General features: G+C 38.8%; 1 protein-coding gene across 1 annotated transcript in view; it reads right to left on the bottom strand.

Moving 5' to 3' along the window:
* The window catches only part of LOC118336335 (mannosyl-oligosaccharide 1,2-alpha-mannosidase IA), a 185,451-nt gene that overhangs the window by 55,222 nt on the left and 109,091 nt on the right, over positions 1-21,138 (bottom strand). Inside the window, exon 4 of the mRNA XM_035672961.1 lies at positions 6,393-6,473. Within this exon, the coding sequence (XP_035528854.1) occupies positions 6,393-6,473 (81 nt within the window). The remainder of the gene's footprint in view (positions 1-6,392; positions 6,474-21,138) is intronic.

Consider the following 21,138-nt stretch of genomic DNA (forward strand, 5'->3'; position numbering starts at 1 on the left):
CACACACACACACACAACACAGTCACACACCAATGCAAGGCACTGGCCAATCCATCTGGAGTAATTTGAGGTGTAGAATCTTGCCCAAGGACACTTTGACATGTGGACCCGAGGAGCTGATCAAACCATCGATCCTGCCATTAATAGATGACTCTCTTGAACTACCTTACCTGCTGATCCACAGCTGCCCTTTATTATTAAGGTTGTTGGCTAAATAAATATTTCACTGTCATGCTACATGCTGGTAGACGACATGTTTCTACTATTAGAAAACTGGGGTGTTTGACATAAAGTAATTTCTTTTTAGACAACAAGCAGGATTGATTGGGGAGGTGGTGCAGCTAGTGCAGGCAGACGAGTGCAAACACAAAAACATCTCAGTTGCATTGATGCAATAGAACTTTGTAATTACGTTTGTCTGATTTCTATTCTGATATTTTTTGGCACTGTCTGTCATCTTCATTAATCTCAAAGTGCAACATTAAACACTTTCATTAACTCACCCACATAGGAGATTATAACATTAAACACTGCCAACCCTGGTTGAAAGGCCAAGTAACGAAACAGAGAGGCAGCAAGAGGCCCCAAGCTCAAATATACAACGGCAAAGCCAGGAGACTGAGTGGCATTTTTACAGCTACGTCGTACAAATACAGTCCCAACTGGCTGCAGGATTTTCTCTGATGCTGCAGTGAGGAGGGTTCCTTCTTTTAGGAGGACTACAAAACCAAGCTGTTAAGAGCTGCCGGCAGAATTTATTACTGTTAATCTTTAAACTTTTGTCTCGTCCTTAAAAAGAACAAAAAGTATCAATGAATACATTTATTGCTAAGCTGTAAGTATGTCGAAAATATATGTTGTTTTACTTTCCAGTGCGATATGTATTTATTCAACAGATGAGTCCCAAATAATGTTTCTCTGTGCTATAAACCTTCTATGTATCTTCAATGATACCTTCTAAAAAGGAGCCTCAGATTGTCATACTGATTATATTAGTTTTCTTCCCCTAGGAATACTACTTACAGCATCTTTCTTTTCTTTCCATCTTTCTAACTCTCTCACTTTTGCTGATCAGCATATGAACACACTTCTTCTCTCTTCATCACCTCTCCCTGATCCCCCCTCTCTCTCCCTCTCCTCATCTCCTCTTTCCTCTTGCTGATGAACATATGAACACACGTCTTTCTTCTCCTCTGCCGGCTGCTGCCTCCCTCTCTCCCTGCTGCTTCAGCTCAGCCCGCTGCGGGCAATTTTCACACAGGGCTGATTGAATTCACCCCACCCTTTTCCCTTCACTGTTCTCTGCTAAGAGAAGGAGATGAGACAACAAGGTCTCACACCACACACATCTATATGCATATAAATGGACACTGACAAATGAAACGCACTCTACAGAGAAATTGAGGTCGAGCTGACATACAAACACGCATGTTCTTATATGGAGATAAAAAGAGGGGCAAATAGAATATGCACAAGCACCTGAAAAGACACACATGCTGTGGAGAAAAAAAAACGCAGAACTGCACACAAATTACATCAAATATAAAAGATGTTCCAATGATAAACACACAGGAGCTTAAATGGAGATGGGAAGATGTTTGAGGAAAACTTTTTGCCGATTTTCTGCGTTTTATATGATTTTGCATTGTATATTTAGGGGTTCTGGACTGTTGGTCAGACAATACAAGCGAGGCATCCCACCTCTGCCCTCACTGTGCATGTAGGTGCACAACTGCAAGCTAAACACACTTCTAATAAAGGTAGAAGCCTGCAGATGAAGTTTTTACTCAAAGCAATTCTGAAAATATGAAAAAAGTATTGGACAATAAATGGGGGTGGGGGTTTAACTTTGGTCAACTTTGACAAGCGAGTTTTATCTAACCTCCTCTGTGAGAGTATAAACTGCTCCACACAAGGGGAATGGTTTGCAGACAGACACAATGAATGTGGCAGCAGCGGCGAGGAGAAGGAGGGCAACTTGTGCAAGTACGTTAAATGAGTTTTTGATGGCTTTACCACTTACCACTGTGGCTTACCATGTGACCATGACAACCACAGAAACTACAGAAAGGGAAACAACACAGGAAATAATTTTACTGAATCTGATTTCTTGGATTCCACACCTCCACCTGCAGAGAACAGACCGACCAATGAAGTCTGGGGAAATAAACATTGTGATACTAGTTAGCAGTTCAGTACAACTTCTATATTAGTTGTATCCTAATCGTATCATATTGCTATCCATTTCCTTTATTTTAAGCTCACTGTCTGAAAGCAACTGTTACAAAACAATGGTGGTTGCTACTAGCAACAGAATGTTCAACTGGGACCAACTGCTGCCCTGTTGGATGGAAATGTTGATAAGCATTAGCATTAGCATTTTTTACTATTTTATGACTTTTTTTGGACTAAACCAGGGGTACGAAACCTGCAGCTCCAGAGCCACAAAAAAGCTCTTTAGCCCCTCTCCAGTGGCTCTCTTTAGCTTTAAATAAAATGATTATTCATTTCCATATTTTCATTCATCATTGTTGCAGGCCTAAAGTGATTCTCCAGTGGTAAAAATGTGTCATATGCCATTACACACCAAATACATTCAAAAAAACATTTTGTCAACTAAAACGTGCATCATACATTATGTCCAGTGGTTACAAATCTTCAGTCTTCCTACCTAGGCAAGGTATGGATTCCAAAATTCTCGGCAGAAAATAGAGAATTTGGCACATGGCCAGACTGGGACACTGCTGGCTTACTGGTGTGCTTGATCTCAAGAAATTAGCATTATAGGGCTAAAAATGATTTCAGGCAGTCGTCTTTTTATTTTTTAGGCCAGAAATGGCTTTTTCGATTGTATAGGTTGCTGACCCCTGGACTAAACAATCAAACAAATAGTAAACAAAAAAAAGCAACAGAGAAATGGGTAATGCAGCCCTAAGGTACAGAGAAATGGCCATACAAGTAGGTTTATCATCAAAGGAGGACACAGATCTAAAGCCCGAAGTACAAAAATTGCCACTTGAGCTTAAGCCATTGGGCCTGGCCAGGAGTGTGTAACGGTGAATGATGAAACAGCAGTGAAAGGAGCAAGAGTGACAGTGGCTGGACGCACTTGAACACGACATTTAACCTGGGGACTGCTTCCACAAAGACTAACCATGATCCTTCTGGGGCTCCAAGAAAACACACATAAAAACAGTACACATAAACACATGCGGTCAGAACAACAGGAGGTTATTAATGGTCAGGTATTTCTCCTGTTCTGCTCCAAGCACTTTACCAGCAAACTGCATCCCGCAAGGAGCCATAATCATCACCCGCTCCCAAGCAATCATTTACAGCGGCACCAGCTGCCCAATATCCTCTGGTCAAACTGGATCCACAATCTGGTAATAGTCTCCCACACTGTATCTGGGGTGATTTAAGCCTCTGCAGCAGTGACAGACCTTCAATCTGTCGGTTTTATCATTCGGATGGAACAGCAGACTCCTAGGAAAAGATCCTAATGGGGGAATCGAGGGGAGGGGGATCAGGTAGCTATAAATCTTGCTTCTCAGGGACCCTTCACAGAAAGCACACAACTGAGCCATGTGATGGATAACTGCGCCGGGGCAAAGGGTATTGATACGTCCGTCAGGAAACTGGGAATGCGTGCTCCATCTCATAAGAAAGATTGTGTACTATAAATGGTAAGAAAGTCCAAACCAAAGAAAAGAATGTCGGCAATGGACTGCAGACGTCTGAAAAAAACATAGTGAGCAACAGAGCTGGATGGAAACACTAATCACAAAGACAATATTGTCTTCACTGCGGAGAGAGGAAGACATTAGGGGAAAAAAGAAACTGGTGCATATCCATGTTTGGTTTGGTTCGTTTAGGCTGGTATGAAAGCTGTCAATCTGATATAAATTAAATAAATAAACTACTAAAAAATCCTTTTTATAATCATAAACTGTTGCGAAAGATGCCTCCCAATCTGTAATAAGCAATGTATAGCTATTTAGGCAAAATCAACCATGTTAACATGTATACATGTCATCCGGAGGTCAGTTTAAATGTTTATTTTAGCTGTTCCTCAATAAAAAAAACTATCCCTGTGATATAACAGTACAAAAAGTATCTTTTTCTACCGGTTTGTCACTATTTATGGCATATAAAGTTCACCTCCAGTCACAATTGACAATGCTCTTTCTGAACACCAAAGAAGATAAATATACACTGTAACATTAGGCATTGGAAAGTTCTTAATAACTTATTGTCAGACTCTGAAATTGTATTTTCCTGTCTGTGATTCTGCAGGATGACAGTCACCAAAAGCATTCTGTCATTTTCTGTTTTCTCCCCTTAATAAATCAGTATGAACACGAACCGCATTGGAAATAAAAGTAATCTATGTATTATTTCTGCACACTAAAACATAAAAAGTTTTTAAGAGGTGGCTGTTGTATGGTGTCTCTTTCTTTTTACAGCTTTTCGTCACCCAGACTAGTTGGCACTTATGCCCTTGTGTGACACAGTGAGATAAGAGCAAACTTCGTGGATAATACACTTCTTTCTTTGCACATTCGCAGCACGCACAGACTACTATTAGAAAATGTCATTATTGATGCCATATATAGACATTTCCATGGACCAGGGAGTAATGGAGAATTTTCTGCATGGCATTAATGGCACGCAAATGTGGAATAATGGATTCAACAATATATTCTGCTTCGGCAATGTGTTCATATTTCATTCATCCAGCAGTGGTGGACAATTTTATGCTGCTCTCCCCTCAACTCGCTCGGCCTGCAAATCAATGTCCATTAAACCGACTTGAGTGTTCATACGTTACTGGATCCTCTCTCCATTAATGCTGCTTCTGCACAGATTTTAGCCTCTTGCATAGAGTGCTGTTCAAAACAGTACAACCGCAGTGTAGTGTGAGTGTATGCTCCAGGAGGCTGCTACAGGCAGCTGCTCATTACGGTGACACGTTGACCTCTAGTGACTTCACAATGCACCGATAATGAACTGGACCATTTGCGCTGTGTGGTTGTCACGGGCAATTTTTAAACCTTTATTTAACCAGCCAAGGTTTACAGACCACTCATACTTCTTTTCTGGCAAGGCCGTGCTTCACACTCATAAAGTTTCACAGCTTCACACCTGGTAGCTGTCCATCGTAACCACAGGCCTTACAGCAGCTTCACTGGAGTGACTGCGGCTTCTTCAAGGACAGAACTGTGGTAGTGGTTCAAGCAGAGACAAGCAATTCTCGTTTACTTTTCCTCAGATATTTGAGCATATAGCCAACCGGTTCTGATCATTCTTCCCTAGCTGCGGAGTATCGATACCTTAATACTTGCATACTGCAACAATAATGCAATGACATATGACCCAGTGTATACTTAGGGTTGATTATTTTCAAGATTCTCTTAATTTATAAAGATGTGGGATCCTTGGCATAAATGGAATAAGGTTACCTAACCAACGCTGTACTCTCCTAAATTACTTACATGCCATACTTTATAATAATTGACACCTCTCCCCCTTCCCTTTTAGACACATATAGAGTTGCAAAGTGCTTTTCCCAATTATGTATACCAATTTTCAAGTTTTTCTTTAAACAATAGCCTTAATGTTACTTATGATAGAAACACAGGACCCTCACAGATAACTTAACTGCCCTATGAGTTTGTGTTATGACCACAAGTTTGAATTATTTCAACTTAATTTCTGTAAGAAAGAAATCATGCACCACAGCCAACAGTGCTATGGAGAAGAAGTCTGTCAGAGACCCGAATCAGAGCAGTAAAGGATCGCACAGTATTTCTTACTGTGGTTGCACTGTAGTTGTTCATCTAAAATAAACCCAGAACCAAAAAGTGAATTGATTTAAGCAGCGGGTTGTATTCTCTGTTTTCTGAACAGCGTAAACTTTCATCCACCTTTAGCAGAGCACGTAACACAATGTAGCTCAGCAAGGTTGTTACTTGATTTATTTGTTTTGGTTAGTTTTTCCATTCTGTGTATTTATAGGTCAAAAGATCAAGGGAGATAGAAACTGGTAACTGTTCTAGTGAAACTGTACAGCACTATATACATCCTAGAATCAAGATAAAATATTATATTAATTACCCAGGAAGTTACTGGGTTGTTAAAGCAGAATCTAAAAGGGTCAAAATAATTAAACAATGAGCCTGATGTATACTGTGTGAGCAAGTGACATGGTTTTGGTTGGAAAACCTGTGACCTGAAATGTGGGGACTATGCTGACACACACACTGACACACACAAATGCAGTCGAGCTCAGAGGCAGCCTGTTCATCATTCAAACTGCAGGGCTGTTTAGGGATAAAGGAAGCAGCAGATCTCACTAGAGTAGAGGGATAACAGACATCTATTAATCTTACCTCCTCTCCTGTCAGGTAGTACGCCGACAGCAAACCGCCAACGTAACGGATGTTCACCTCGAAGAGTGATGCCTCGCCGTTCTGTTGAACCAAGAGAGAGAGAGATCAAATTGTCAAATGTCATATTCAACGAAGGCCTCAGTCAGCGTTAAAGCAGCACAGTGGTGTTTATGGAAATAATAATACACTGTAGTCGTCATAGTAGTCATTGTCTTAATATATTTAATAACTGGTAGATTAATCGCCATTTGAGACCCCAGATACGTAGATAAATACTGTATTTAATTTCACACACTGTAAGCTGTGAAGTCTTTGTGAATCAGGGGTATGATAATGAAAGGTATCAGCTCTCTTGTCTGAATTCGGCAGTCACTGTGCTTTTATACTGGTAGCCAATCCTGTCTGAGTAAAAACTGGTGTTACTAATGGGTAGTATGCCGTACAGTACCAAACAGATATTGTGTACTTCAAATGAGAGACCAACTACTTAATTACAATCTTTTTCAGTCATTTCTTATTCTGCAGCCATCGTCATATTCTGTATGCTTGCATTAGTTAAAGCATAAGGTTGCCAATATTCTGTAATTTTCTTACCGTCAACCAATCTCATGGCAGGATAAAACCAACAATGCATTAGTCTGCCTATCCATACTTTCTGATTTACAAGGTCAGTCAGTGACTCTCACACTGTGCAATGTCATTAAAAAAAAGTCTAGGATCTAGCGGTGAAGTTGCAAATTTCAACCAATTAAATACAACTCAGCAAAAAAAGGCAAGAGCCCCTATCTAGAGCCAGTGTTTGGTTTGTCCGCTACTATAGAAACATGGTGGTTCAACATGGTGGACTCTGTGGAAGAGGAACTCTACCCTCCGAAGATAAAAATGGCTTATTCTACAGTAACGAAAACACAATTCTTATTTTCAGGTGATTATACACTAATAAAAACATACCTATGAAAAATATATTTTTTTTCTGCCAAAGATCCTCCTAAATGTTACACACTGGACCTTTAACAGCATGACAATTTAACAGCAAACAGGAGTAAATAAATACAGCATTTTTGGGGGACTTCAGTCACAAGTTTGGCGCTCTAGTGAGTATTTACAGCAGTAATGGAGGACTTTAATGGAGGAATACACTTAACCGAGCTTTGGCTTCTCATGGGATGTGTCGACAGTAATTAAAAATATAGTTAAATACCAGCAGACTTATTTTTTTGTTAAAGCAAGCTAAATTTGGGAAGAAACAAATAACCCCATTAGACTTTTACTTTACAGTATGTTGGCATTTGTTACAGAAAGGCAATTCTGCAATGAATCCCCAGGACAACAGCAGATGTGGTTGCTAGGAGATGATGTGACAGAGCAACAAAACCTCTGCTGATTTACTGATTGATTAACATTATTATTACTCATTAGGAAATGGTGGTGTATTCATAAGTCTGTGACAATGCAATACAAGAATGATAACAAGCCAATAAAGTAGCGCAAGTTCAGCCTCAACATTAATTGCCAACATCAAAGCATTAGTATCACTGGCAGGTATAGCTCAGACGGATGGCAAGAAACATATGCCTTATAATCAAAATAAGTCGTCACTGATAATTGCTCTCATTTTACACTTTGATTGGGTTTTGTTTTACTTTAACTGTTATTTTGAGTTTAGCATCTTTCTCAAAGGCATTCAGTGAAATGTTGTCTAGCTTCCGATGGATACATTAGCCACTGTGAGAATAAAAGTGGTCAACTTGCACTTATGAGGCAGTCTCTCGAAGCTCCCCTTCCTCTCTTTGTACGTCTGTAATAATGGAGAATCCCTCTTCAAAGAAATCCATGACTACAGCCAGGCCGGTCTCTAACAATCAGGCCAGAAAGTCAAAGCTGTGTAATCATGTTCCCCAGTGTTTTGTTTCCTCTTTTGTCTCTTACAGCTGAAGGGCAATATCGATTAATGGAGAGTACGTTTACTGGCTTGAGTAGAATTTTATTCAAACTCCTCTGCTGTATGTTTTTAAAATGTCATCTGTTGCCCCTCTTCTTTCTGTCATTAAGAGTTTTGAATTGAATACTGTTCTGTGACAGTAGCTTAATAATGATAGAAAGAAATGGCAAGTAGAAGCGATTGGAAATGAATAAAATCAGTATTTCTCTTAAAAAGAGCAACTCAAAGCAGTACATTGGTGAGTATAAGTGCATTTAAATCCCCCTGTTTTTATGTGTATTTTCAATTTGTACATGAAAAAACTGGAATATTTCTTAATATCATGAATTGTTTATGCTTGGCTAAGGTGGGGAAGTGCATTGACTACATTACACATACATTAAACAAACATAAATGTCATATCAACATTACATTTTTCTGTTTATTTGAGGTTTGACGGGTGCTACTTTAATTATGTCATCTTATTGTGCCTTCATCTTTTAAAAATTAGCACTACTAATTGTTTATGTTGATGTGCCCAACTCCTTATATTCACATAACTGTAGTGGATGGAGAAATGCATTAATTCTAATTTTCTCTTTTGCTGGTTTTCTTGAAAGTCGGTTGAAATTTGGACTACATTTGGATGGAAACTTGACTTATGACATGACTCTGGTGCTTTAATGATGGCAGTAGTGCTGTGGAAATGTAAATTATGCTGAATTTATCACGTGAGGTGCTAAAGTACAGGTAATTTCAGTCCACTCTCTCAGTGATTTATATCCATGCAAAACTGTTTTTCTGGATAGTTTCTCAACAGTATATGAAAATACACAAAAAGAACAAAAACTGCTAGGGTTTCCTCTCCTTCTGTATGATTTTATATAATTACACAAGACCCCTGTATTTATTGAGAGCCCCTCACTTACTTCAAACATAACATTTTTGATTTTTGTTTGCAGAAATAACTAATATTTTTTTTAATATTATGTACAACTATGAGGAGAGTAATTGTACTAAGTTGTTGTTTATGTTTGCAAACATTACATGTATTTGGTCTCCTTCTTTTCTAAATTAAATATGGAATAAGAGATAAAACTGCATGTGTCTCAATATGTCACCATAATTACTGACTCTTATGCTAGCTGAAGGTTGAAGCAGACTGCTACTCATTGACTTAAAGACCCATTGAGAAGGAAATTGCTATCTCAAGAGTGGATGATAAGGAAACTGTAATTGGGTGCCACAGAGGGCAATTAGCTCCACTCTGAAGAATAGCATAGAGATGGGGAGTCATTGGCACCTGTTCAGTGGTATATATATATATATGTATATATATATATATGCTCACTGTAGTATTTGTGTGTGCGTGTGTGTGTGTGTGCACAAACACATATTACTGATGTATGATGTTATAATGTAATGATTTATCTTTACACTAAGCTAAGCTAACCAGCTGCTATATTTTTACCGCATAGACAGGAAAGTGTTATCAATCTTCTTATGTAACTCTCGGCAGGAAAGCAAATAAGCATATTTCCCAAAATGACAAACTATTCTCTTAACATGCAACAACTATAAATCAGGTAACAGCAGCAGGGCTGTAGTACAACCAAGGTGCTGGCTTCATCCCTGAAGAGGTGACATTTCTTGAGACAAAGCACCGACGCCTCTGGCAGGCCAGCTGAACTGAGCTGTCTTGCCAACCCTGAAATGAGTGGCCCATTCGGTAATAGCACTACGATGGCAGTGATTAGGAACGGAGTGTCTATTTATCACCTGTGATAGTCACACTCAGCAAGACAGGAAGGAGGTACAGTGAGCGAAGACAAGTAATGCTGACAAAGGTTTTGTCAATCAGACTTTTACTTCCAAATACAGATTGAATAAATCACTCAAGCTTTGTATAAAACCTCCATTCATATTAATACAGTATTTGAAGATCCAGCAAAGTGCATTTGAAATTAATACAGGCCGGCGGGCACAATTTTTATTAAAAAGGGTTTTGTTGATTTTTGTATTTGAATCTGATGTTTTTTTTCCAGGAACAACTAACACATTGTTTCAGTGCAAATGGGGTAACGGTTCAGATTTGCATCTCCATTAAATCAACACAAAAAAAGCAAGCCCCAGGCACAAAAAAAGCACACAAAACAATAGAACTTAAACTCAAACTGACAGAAATCGATTTAATCATCACATCATAAGCAAGATATCAAGACAGAAGATTAAAAACAATGTCAAAGTCCTCTGAGAGGCTGTTTTCATGTGAATAAATACAAATTCTGCATTCATTTTACCTGAACAGAAGGTGAAGTGGAATAACTGCACAGCCGATTAGATTTAACTCTGACTAATGCTAACTGTAGAACTGGTTCAATCTTAATAGATTTTTCCAAAAGCTTTTCTTTAATTAGTCCAAAACAGAAGTAAATTGCTTTGTATAATTCTTTGTCCAAGTTTAGCTTTTAATTAAAAAAACAAGAAAAGAAAAATCTAACTTTTAAAGGCTATTAGTCCAATTAACAGGTAGCAGCTGTTAATTGGACAAACACATCAAGCTCATGTGGGTACATGGAAAATTGTGATATTTTCCCATAATTCTAATGAATGTATGACAAAAAGGGGAAAATCTGAAATGGTTTGTTTCAGTGATGAATTAAGTTACTCAAGATTTATGATGAATCTGATATTTTCGGGACAAAAAAATCAATTCATTCAATGTGCCATTGCTTGGCAATTTCTGCATCTTAAGTCTGAATGTGACTCGTGGCATTATCTCAGTTCAACACAGTTTGACTTTAGGCTTTAGCTAGTGGTTTTAAGTTTCATAATGATAGATGAATCATAAGGAAGTCATAAGAGGTTCCTTAAGCCACATCCATCCCAAAAAAAGCAGTTGTGAAAGTAATCCATTCCCACTAAGACAGTTCAATTTATGTGCTGCTACACCTCGAGGCACGTTAAAGCATGGTGCATCAAGCGTAACTGCTCGCCTGCAAGCATGACAAAGAAATTAGGTAAAGTGAATAACACCTTTTTTTCCCCCTTTTGTCTCTCTTCACGGTGCTCAAGCTGAGAACCTAATTAGGAGACAACATGAGGTTGTCACTGAGTAAACACTGAAGCTCTCACCACCACCGCCACCAAGATGAAACTCTGCCTCCAGTTTCTCTGTCTACCTTCATTTCCCAGCCTGCCTCAGTAGAAGGTGAAGGAAGAGACTTTCTGAGGGATAATTACTCAACAGCAAAAACAAATCTGCATTACAGTGTTGCTTCAAGGTACAAACAACCTCTTACTTAAACATATTAGACATGAAGCTTCTCCGATGGCAAGGGGAAACCAGTTGAGATTTAGTACAAATGCTTATAAAGGATTTGACTGTATATCTCCCCTGCTGCCTCGTACAGTTTATAGGTTCTTTCACACCTTATCTTTGTGGTTTGGTTTAACAAACCCTGGTGCGTTTCCCCAGTTAGTACAGTTCATTTGAGCTGGACTGAGACCACTAAAGGAGCAGACTGTGGTGCAGTTTGCTTGTTTTGTTAAGTAAAACGGACCAAATACAACATCTTTTAATGGTAGATGTGTGATTTTAGCACCATTTCAAAATCTAAACTACTATAAATCCATATGCTGTATACGTTCCTGGACAGTTCAGGAAGTGATAATCAATATATAAGCATTGTATATACTTATTTATATCATTCGGTAACAATGATAACTCCTATGCGTGCGTCAGAAGCAGTTGAAACTGTGGTCTTCAGTGCTTATAGCTTAATCTGAGTACTTTGTCAGTACATTACATCTATTAAAAAGTGTGACATAATGAGTCCACAGTAATATCCCCACATTTTCTTGCTGTACAAGACACCTCTTTTTTGCCCAGTATCTACCTGCTTGTCATTATTCATAACACATGGCTGATTTGTAGTCGATACTAACAACACTTTTAATCAGTTATGTCTTGGTGAGCTCTGTGTGACACAGGAGAACACACAGATAAACATTAGAAGAGTCCTGCATGACCTGCTGTCAGTCACCCTTCATTTGAGTTCATGTGGTAAAAGCGCCTTATCTTATTAATTCCAAAAAGGAAAATAGATCCCTTGAAAGAAAAGAGTCTACAGAGGCATCTGGATACTGCATTGAACAATGCTTCAAGTATTTTTAAAATATGCACGATACTAGAAGAAAAATTTGCATTTTAATTGTTGTACATAATGTAATTGTTGTGCAGGAGGAGCCACGGCAGAAAAGAAAATTAATTAATGAGTGTAATGACTCATTGAGTACATTGCTGTCGTAACTTGTAGGTGTTCTGCTTCACCAGCACCAGGCAATGTTGCTGATGCTGATGCTGGTCTGTCTGTTGATGAGTATTCAACAGACATGGCAAAGATTGCCGTCAGACTCAGCCCAGATTTGCTTGGGACATGAGCCTGATTGGCATGGCCGCTGTGTTGCTGTGTGCCAAGGAGCTGACGAGACTGTTGCCCAGTGGTGTGTCCTGCTCAGACGCTAATGTAATGATTTACTGCTAATAAAGAGGCATCATTGTCACTGGGCAGATGACTCTCTGCATCGCCGTGATCCAGGTTTTCAACTGACTCCCACATTTCAAAGCCAAATTAGACTGATGTGACAGAAAAAAATGACCCGATGAGCCAGGGATAAAAATTAAGCAGATGATTGCCTCTTCTACCAGAGCTGGTGATTCACACTTACTGGCTGTGATTTAACTTAACATCGCTAATTAACATGGAGAAATCATGAAAGGGACCAATTAGATCCTGCTACTCTAATCTCTGTCAATCTAGTATGCTGCACACTCAAAGCTGCTGCCTCTGCTGAAAGGAGTTTTCCAAGGCCACTCGTCTACAGCCAGCTACTCTCAGGGCAGAAAGCTGTGACTGCTCTTTCTTCTTTCTTTCTTTCTTTTTTTTTTCATTGTACAGTAATTATGGTCTTGATCAGCGTCCAAGCTGTGAGAGCATTCTCCAACATTAGCGTTAATGACCACTAACCTCTGGAGCATGCTAAACAGCCTTCCCCGATGGAAAGGGAGCTCTTAACTTCATGGCAATAAAAAAAAAAAAAAGCCTACACAACTCAATATTTAGGTGGGTGACATTAACTTAGCTGTAAAGAGTGAGCGATAAGAACATTATAATAATAAATTGTTTGATCAGAGTTCGACTGGCCTACAGAGCCACAGAATTTGGTGACAAAATTCATAAATTTGTTTATGGATGTTTGCAGTTTAAGGATGCTTATACACATGCACAACTGTTGTCAAAAGAGGCTTATCTAATAAAGTTAAAGAAGGGTTTCTAAGGGAAGTATATTAGCATGTTTCTAGAGACCGCCGTTCCCATTTTCAGTGTTATTCTCTGAACCCACCCTAATGACACATAAAACAATGAAACTAATCAAAAAGAGCTTGTGTTGCCTTCAGTGAGCAGCTCCTTTTAATTTTTCAGCAACAATCAAAACATCAGGGAGTCACGTCTCCTTTTCTGAAGCCTTTATTCATGGCCATAATTTAAAACGTAAAGTGACTGTTTCTGATTTTTCAAATATAATTTTAACTGACAGACATTAGACGTTAACGGTTATCACTCGTGACACACCGAGTTCTTTTTCTTTTACTTGACTGCTTCACTCTTGATATATTCCCATGATGCATCAAGCTGAGGGTACTGTAGATGCTTTGGTGAAAACCCATTCCCATCCCAGACCAATAAACCCTGATTAAATGGTCCGGGCAGAGAGGCATTAAGATAAACTACTGGCTAATGGTTCGAATCTCATCAGCAATGATTTACATTTTATTTCTTTGATAACACTTAAAATCCGGTTATTAATCAGCAGCAACGTCTCCTTAAACATCATCAAACAGAGACCTACACACAAAACAGAGTGTGTACTTGATTTCATAAAAATCTCCACTAAATGTATTAAAATGTAAGTTAACAGGCTGATGAATAATTAATCAAATATGCCAGGGTGATAAATTATAGCTGAATTACAACTCAGCCCATCACCGCTCCATCTTTTCCACTCACATCCTCTGCATCCTAGAATATTTGTCTATCTGCATCTGTTTATTTTCAGAGCTTGTCTTTGCCTTTTGCTGCTCTCTCTCTATACGTCCGTACACTCAAATACACACACACTGTACACAGGTCTCTGCTGTCTCCTGGGGGATGCAGCAGCTCCCCACGAGTCCTCGAGATGCTCAGGTCTCGTGGGACTTTGCTACGCTCTCACTCTGCCATTATTAGTCAACCCGCTACAGTCCATCTTCCCTCTTCCTCACTCTGTGTATAACTGCCTGCCTCTGTCTCTCATCATATACCTTCTACTGTATTTGGCCTTGCTGACTGAGCCACATCCTTCACTTTGTCTCAGCTGCACTGGAGGCTGCTTGCTCCCAAACTGCCGGCACTTGAGCTGTCTGATGTTTCACTGTATTCGTGCTGATATATTAAAGGCTCAGTTATGCAGATGAGGTCATTAACTGAGCTAATTAATGCATCAATTACAAACATTTCTGTTTCAACATACTTGTCTTCATACATCCTCTGTGGTTTTAAAATCAAACTTGAGTATTATTGGCTTACAGTTGCTTTGGTGGTCCAAAATTCAATCAGATCATTTTCTAAACAGGGTGTGGTGAATCTAGGAAAGTGTGTTAGGGCAGCAACTAACGTTTCATCATAAATTCATCTGGAGATGTTTTCGCATTGTCGATTTTAGTCAAAGATTTGTCCAAAAAATGTCAGAACTGAAAAATGCGGGTCAAGAGCCCAAGATGAGGTCTTCGCTCACGTGTACAGTGCAATAATCAAATATACTCCCTTTACAATACCGGTAATATACAACATAGTCAATCAGAAAATCCTCACATTTGTGAAGCAGGAAGCAACAAATATTTTGCATTTTTGCAGCTAAATTAATTATCAATTTAAAATAACATGGAACGTAATTTGTAAATAATTGTGTATATTGTGTAATATTGTTTCAGCATAATGTGTTTGTAAGAAACGTTATCACATTATAAAGTTGGCGATAAAGCGAACATGTTGGCGAACAGTTGCCTTTTTACACACCCCTTAGACACGGAGCAACATTAGCATTCATTCAGAGTTGCGTTTCTGGCCACTTGAAGAATTTAAGTCCAATATTCACTCTTCTAACGCTGGTCTGCTCTCCAACTCCTGAGAGAAATATCTGTCTCTTTAGCTGCTAAAAGCTCCACTATGTTCACCAGCTAGTCTCTAACTTAGTCTATCTGTTGTTTGGTGCTGTGCAGGTTGTGTTAGGGTAAAGTTAGCTTAAAAATTAAAATTGTAGGACATAAAAAAACTGAAAGTCACTAAAATGCTAAGAGTCAGGTAATAATTGTTTACAGGTTCATCCATATAAGTGACTCATTTTATAATACACATTTCGTCATTTGATCCATTATTATTATAGCAGCACTTTATCTTTAAAGCACTACCAAGCTGCTACTGTGAATGTATGTACCATATTTTATCGGTATTTATGGTGCAACTCAGTAGCTTTGCGTAAAAATCTCAAGGTTAACAACCAATATTATAGGCATATTAACAGTAACACCTGAAGCCGTTCACGGATATTTTTAAATGGTGTCTAATTGTACACTAACTCAGAAGGTCTCGGTCAGCTAATTCTGCTAATTCTCATCATAGTAGTAGCGAGTATTTGCTAAATGAGTCCACAGGGACAAAGTTCATGAGTGGTATAAAATGTGCAGGTAAATCGACGTAATGATGAACCACCCACGTAGAATGTCCTTTGCCCTCGACATCCAGAGACAGAATGTCAGCTCAGCCTGACCTCAGCTCAGGGGCACAGCGTCTTCACTGAAGCATCTCCCCGGCACTGTAAATGACACTGTTTTTCCTCAGACGCCTGCATGACTAGGAGCAAGTTGGGTCTCGTTTAGCGCAGACAGGAGGTCATTGGGGGTCAAAAAACAGCTCTGCAGAGGTAAACAACAACCTTGCTTCTGGTATTCTTGTTATGAACTGATGTCACTTTATCTTGTGCTCAAACGTGAGCATACATTTAGAAAATAACTAATTAAAAACTGATTAAAAACAGGCTCATTTAAAATCGTTGAGACACTAACTATGGATAAGAACGGCCAAACTCTGAATATATGCCTCAACAAGTTTAAATAAAACTGCCATTATGAAAATAAGTAAAACAAGTTTGGTTGCTCAAAATATTTTAGGATAACAACCTACATATGCACTTCATATTTGCCTGAGGCATATGCAAAGTTGAACTCAGTCATCTATTTTTTGTCTTTGGAAATTATGCTAGAAATAGTTACCAATACATTTCCCTCCTTTTCCTGCTGTGTTATGCATATGTGTTGTGGGTCTGTACAAAACATTATATCGTTCTGTAGTTGGTGAGATGCTGCCGGCAATAACTGAGACGATTTGATGAAGTTACTCTCACAAAACTTTCACTCCTCTGTGAAAGGAGTGTGTCTTGTGTGGAAGTCTGCAAGGAAACTGTCTATCATAAGTCTTTCTGGCCTCTGGGCTCAGCATCCTTTTGAGGTTGAGCAGATTAACAGCAACAACAATAAATGATGTATCTGCTACCCAAAAAGTCAATTACATCTGGATTATAACAGCATTGATATAAATACACTAGAGCTGTTTTCAATCAAAACACTTTATCTTGCTGCAATGTTTATTTTAATGCAATGAAATTGAGACCTGAAGCTAATGCAGACATTTTGTTCTGTATGCAGACAGAAGTGCTGTACAGGGAGATTGTTTGTGGGTTTTCTTTGTCCTGCGATGTTGCAAGGAGATATGTGCTTCTGACAATGTACAACTTTCACAGCAGTTTCAAGAAAATACTACAATATTCTGTTTCATTCTGATAGTGAAACAGCTCCTACTGTGTTTTTCTTCGTGTCTCAGCACTGTCAAGCTCACAGCAAGTGACCACAACACCAAATGAATGCAGCAAAAAAATAACCCGAAACAAACAAGATGAAGAGTCTAGAGCCATGCTAGCAGCTCTGTGAGGCTGGACCACAGTGGTGCTTTGAGCTAAAGCAGGTATACTGTTTACCATGTTCACCGTCTTAGATTAGGGTGTTTACGTGCAAAGCTTTTAATGCACTAACATGGAAACAGAGGTAAATATCTTACATGACCTAGTGCCTAAATATATGCACCTGGTTTAATGGGATTATGTCCTGACCAAGCGGCATTCTCTGTAGCTGACAAATGAAGGCAACATATAAGTAACAAAAACTACAGTTCCTTGAACAGCCACTTGGGGCTGACTACAGAAGTGAGTCACTCTTCATAAGGCCCCATATTAAAATTCCCAACCTCACAGCAGTAACAAACATGTTTACAGCCTGGTATAAAAAATGGTTTCTATTGCTAAATCTCCAGTAAGGGGTGAATATTAAGGCTATAAGGACAACATTAAGGGCATGGCTACTTTGAGTGACAGGTCACTGGTGGCTGTTTTCAGTCCTAGCTTCCTTCATCCAGCCTCAGCTTCACTGATGCTCCACGTATTTGCCCGGGAGTCAGCGGAGTTAGGATTGCCAACCTGAGCTGACCACACCGAGCTTCACATCGGCTCTTTGGAACCTATGGGTGACGTGGACAGAGACTACGTCCATTTTTTATTTTACAGTCTATAGTTCTGGCCTTAACTGACAACACATTTCATGTCACTGTCACCCTCTTCACCCCTCTGACAGTTGGCTTCAGAAATAATAGTCCATTCACTCCTACACTGCTGTCTCTCTTCCATGTACTCTGCCCTCATGCAGCACTCGCCATGACAAAAAAAAAAAAAAAACACAGCTCCTTTCTTCAGGCTCTCCCAATGACACCCACGAGACTTCACACTCACTTAAGCCTCACCTGAGATGTAGAATTATAGCCCTGATTGTGCTAATTATCCAGTCACTTTGCCGTCCTGGTTTGGCTCAGGAGATTTTAACTGTAGTGTATCAGGAGTTATGTTGGTAGTTACGCTAAAGTGGCTTCGTGGGAACCATCAACAAACACACAGGGGGACCCTTTAATCTATAAACAGCAACGATTGTAAAATCACAATAGATGAGATTTTTTGTGCACTCTTCAGCTTTACCTGCAATACTATCAATGTTTCTAAATGTTCTGTTGACAGCAGAGACAGCCAAAAGTCAGCCTGCAGGGTAATATTACATGGCAGACTAACAAATAAATAAAATACATAGTTAGATTGTGTCTACTGAAAATGTAACAAAAACAAAGGCTTTGAGTCCCATGGTGCACCTGTGCTGTAGCCTACAGGCTAAACCATTCTGTGTCATCAAGTTGAAAATACTTAACCCATAAATTATACATTTGTTATGAGATAACCTTTTTCAGTGAGAGTACAGCTTGAAAAAGGCCATGTAACATCAGCAAAACAACATCCAGTAGAGAAAGAAACTAACAAATATTTTCATTATAAATTTGCAGATTCAATTCTTGATTGATGGACGATTAAAACATACAAAATAAATGAAAAAATTTAAAAATAGTAAAAGTAGCACAGTATCACGATTTCCCAAAATCCAAGTTGACATATACATGGTGGGCAAAATTTTGACCAAAACACTCGTCTCATCATGTATATACTGAAGGCTTTCATTACTACATGGTTTCCTTGGCCCCAAAAGATATAACCGTTAGTAAGAAGGGTACACATTTAACAACTTTAAAATTAATACATTATTATATCTATATAAATATTTAGTTGTATAACCACTACAAACTGTAGTATTTGAGTACTCAATGAGATATTTATCAAATGTTCTATTACATGAGAAATATACAAATGAGTTACAGCAGTTGTTCTATGCACCGGTATGACAGTATATGAAAAATGTATATCATATTGGAAATTAAAACCGGTATACCAGTTCATCCAGTATATCTCTGAACACTTCATATTAAAATTAGTTGACCAACAGCCCAAATCCTAAAGATATTTAATATCGTACAACATATTCAGATAGAAACCAGTGAATTTATGACATTGCTTAAAAGATGAAAATTCCGTTATAATTCCCAGGTCCCAGGTTTTAATCTGTATGCTCAGTAACATAACAGACTCACAACAAGGCTAAAAAAGAACAAAATGTTTTTTATGTGTTTACTTACAGGGGCAGCCTGTAATAGGAGTCTGTAGTGTTGCAGGATAAAAAATAATGCTCTCAATGGTAATATTTGTACCCTTGTGTTATTTCCTGTTTTTTCTCCTTCTTATGGTATGTGGCTGTATTAAGTCTTCCATGGACCCCTGAGTGAGTCATCTCAAAAGGTCCATGACCTGTAAGAAGGCAGGTAATGTGAGTTTTGTGGCCCTCCTCAGTGGAAGTTTTCCACTGTCTGTTATTTATTTAAACCCATTTTCCCTCTTTGAAACCAATAAAACCTCTATAACACGAATTCTTGAGAACAAATACTGACATTGGATCTGTGCAAAATAACCCTATAACCTATTATATAAACCCTCTTTGCACAAACCATATCCATTAATACAACAATCACAATACTCTGTTTTCTTATTTTTCATTTTACTCCTGATAGCAGTGCATTTAAACCACAAGAGAATGAAAGAAAGTAGATGAAAGCCTTAAAAGACAGAAGCTTTGAGAGAAATGATCAGACAGATCTGTTCCCATTGAGTGATTTTATCACACCCTAATCTAGTAAATTTCCTGATGATGGGAGAGAAGTGCTGAACCAGACAATAACTGATAGAGAGAGAGTCGAAATAACAGTGAGTAGAAGAAGAGGAGGGAGGTCTAGAGGAGTAATAAAATTTTGGAGGCGACAGGAGGGAATACAATCCATTTACAAAGTCCTCATTTATCACTCTTCATTACTCCCTCCTATATTAGAAATGGTCTGATGACCTGCCAGAGGACAAGTACTTGACCACAACTTAAAGGCATTAATTTCTGACCAAACTGTTGATAGAAGATCCTTATAATAAAGCAATATATAGCACAATATGCCACCTACACACAAATACTTGACTTTTAGCTGAATCCTAGTCAGACTCAAGAACCCCCATAATGCTAACTAGCTGCGACAATGCCAACTACTTATTCAAGCTTTATGCAACAACAGCTTGTGGGAAAATATGGCAAAAGCCGGCACTGGCGGAAACACTCTGGAGCTTCTTTTGTCTTGATAATTGGCCACCAGAATGTGCCAGTCTGTCTGTAAAACAGCTCTGCATCAGGAGCTTCTTGTTTGTTTTAAAGTCATATGGTCAAGATGCATTTCACAGAAAGCAATTTGTTCATTTGGCAACGAGTTTTAAAATCTGTTGCGTCCGCCTTGCTGAACCAATTAGTGGAAATCTGAGTAGAAATGGAGAATTCAGCAATTGTGTTGGGTTTCATTCCCGCAAGAAATAACAAATTCTGTGAGAATTGGTCGCAATGAGTAACACCTGATGTCTGAGCTTCCAGGTAAGAAGAGACAGACTGAAACCTGCAGTTAATACCTTCACATCTGTACAACCATAACGCTGTCGTCCTTGTCTGTCTGTCCTTGTATCACTGTTAACAAGTTATAGCCCAGCTGTCAGTATATGTCGAGTTCTGGATGACAGACACAGAACAAGTGAACCTAACAAGCTGCTTTGCGGTGTACCTGTATCTGGTGACATTGTAATGTAATTAAGAACAATGTGTGCATGTGCCGATGCTACTGTACAGTAAACATATAAAACAACACAATATTCGATGACAGAAAG

This window comes from Morone saxatilis, unplaced genomic scaffold (genome assembly GCF_004916995.1).
Source record: "Morone saxatilis isolate NCDOM2014 unplaced genomic scaffold, NCSU_SB_2.0 Contig24, whole genome shotgun sequence".
In the NCBI taxonomy this organism is placed as follows: domain Eukaryota; kingdom Metazoa; phylum Chordata; class Actinopteri; family Moronidae; genus Morone; species Morone saxatilis.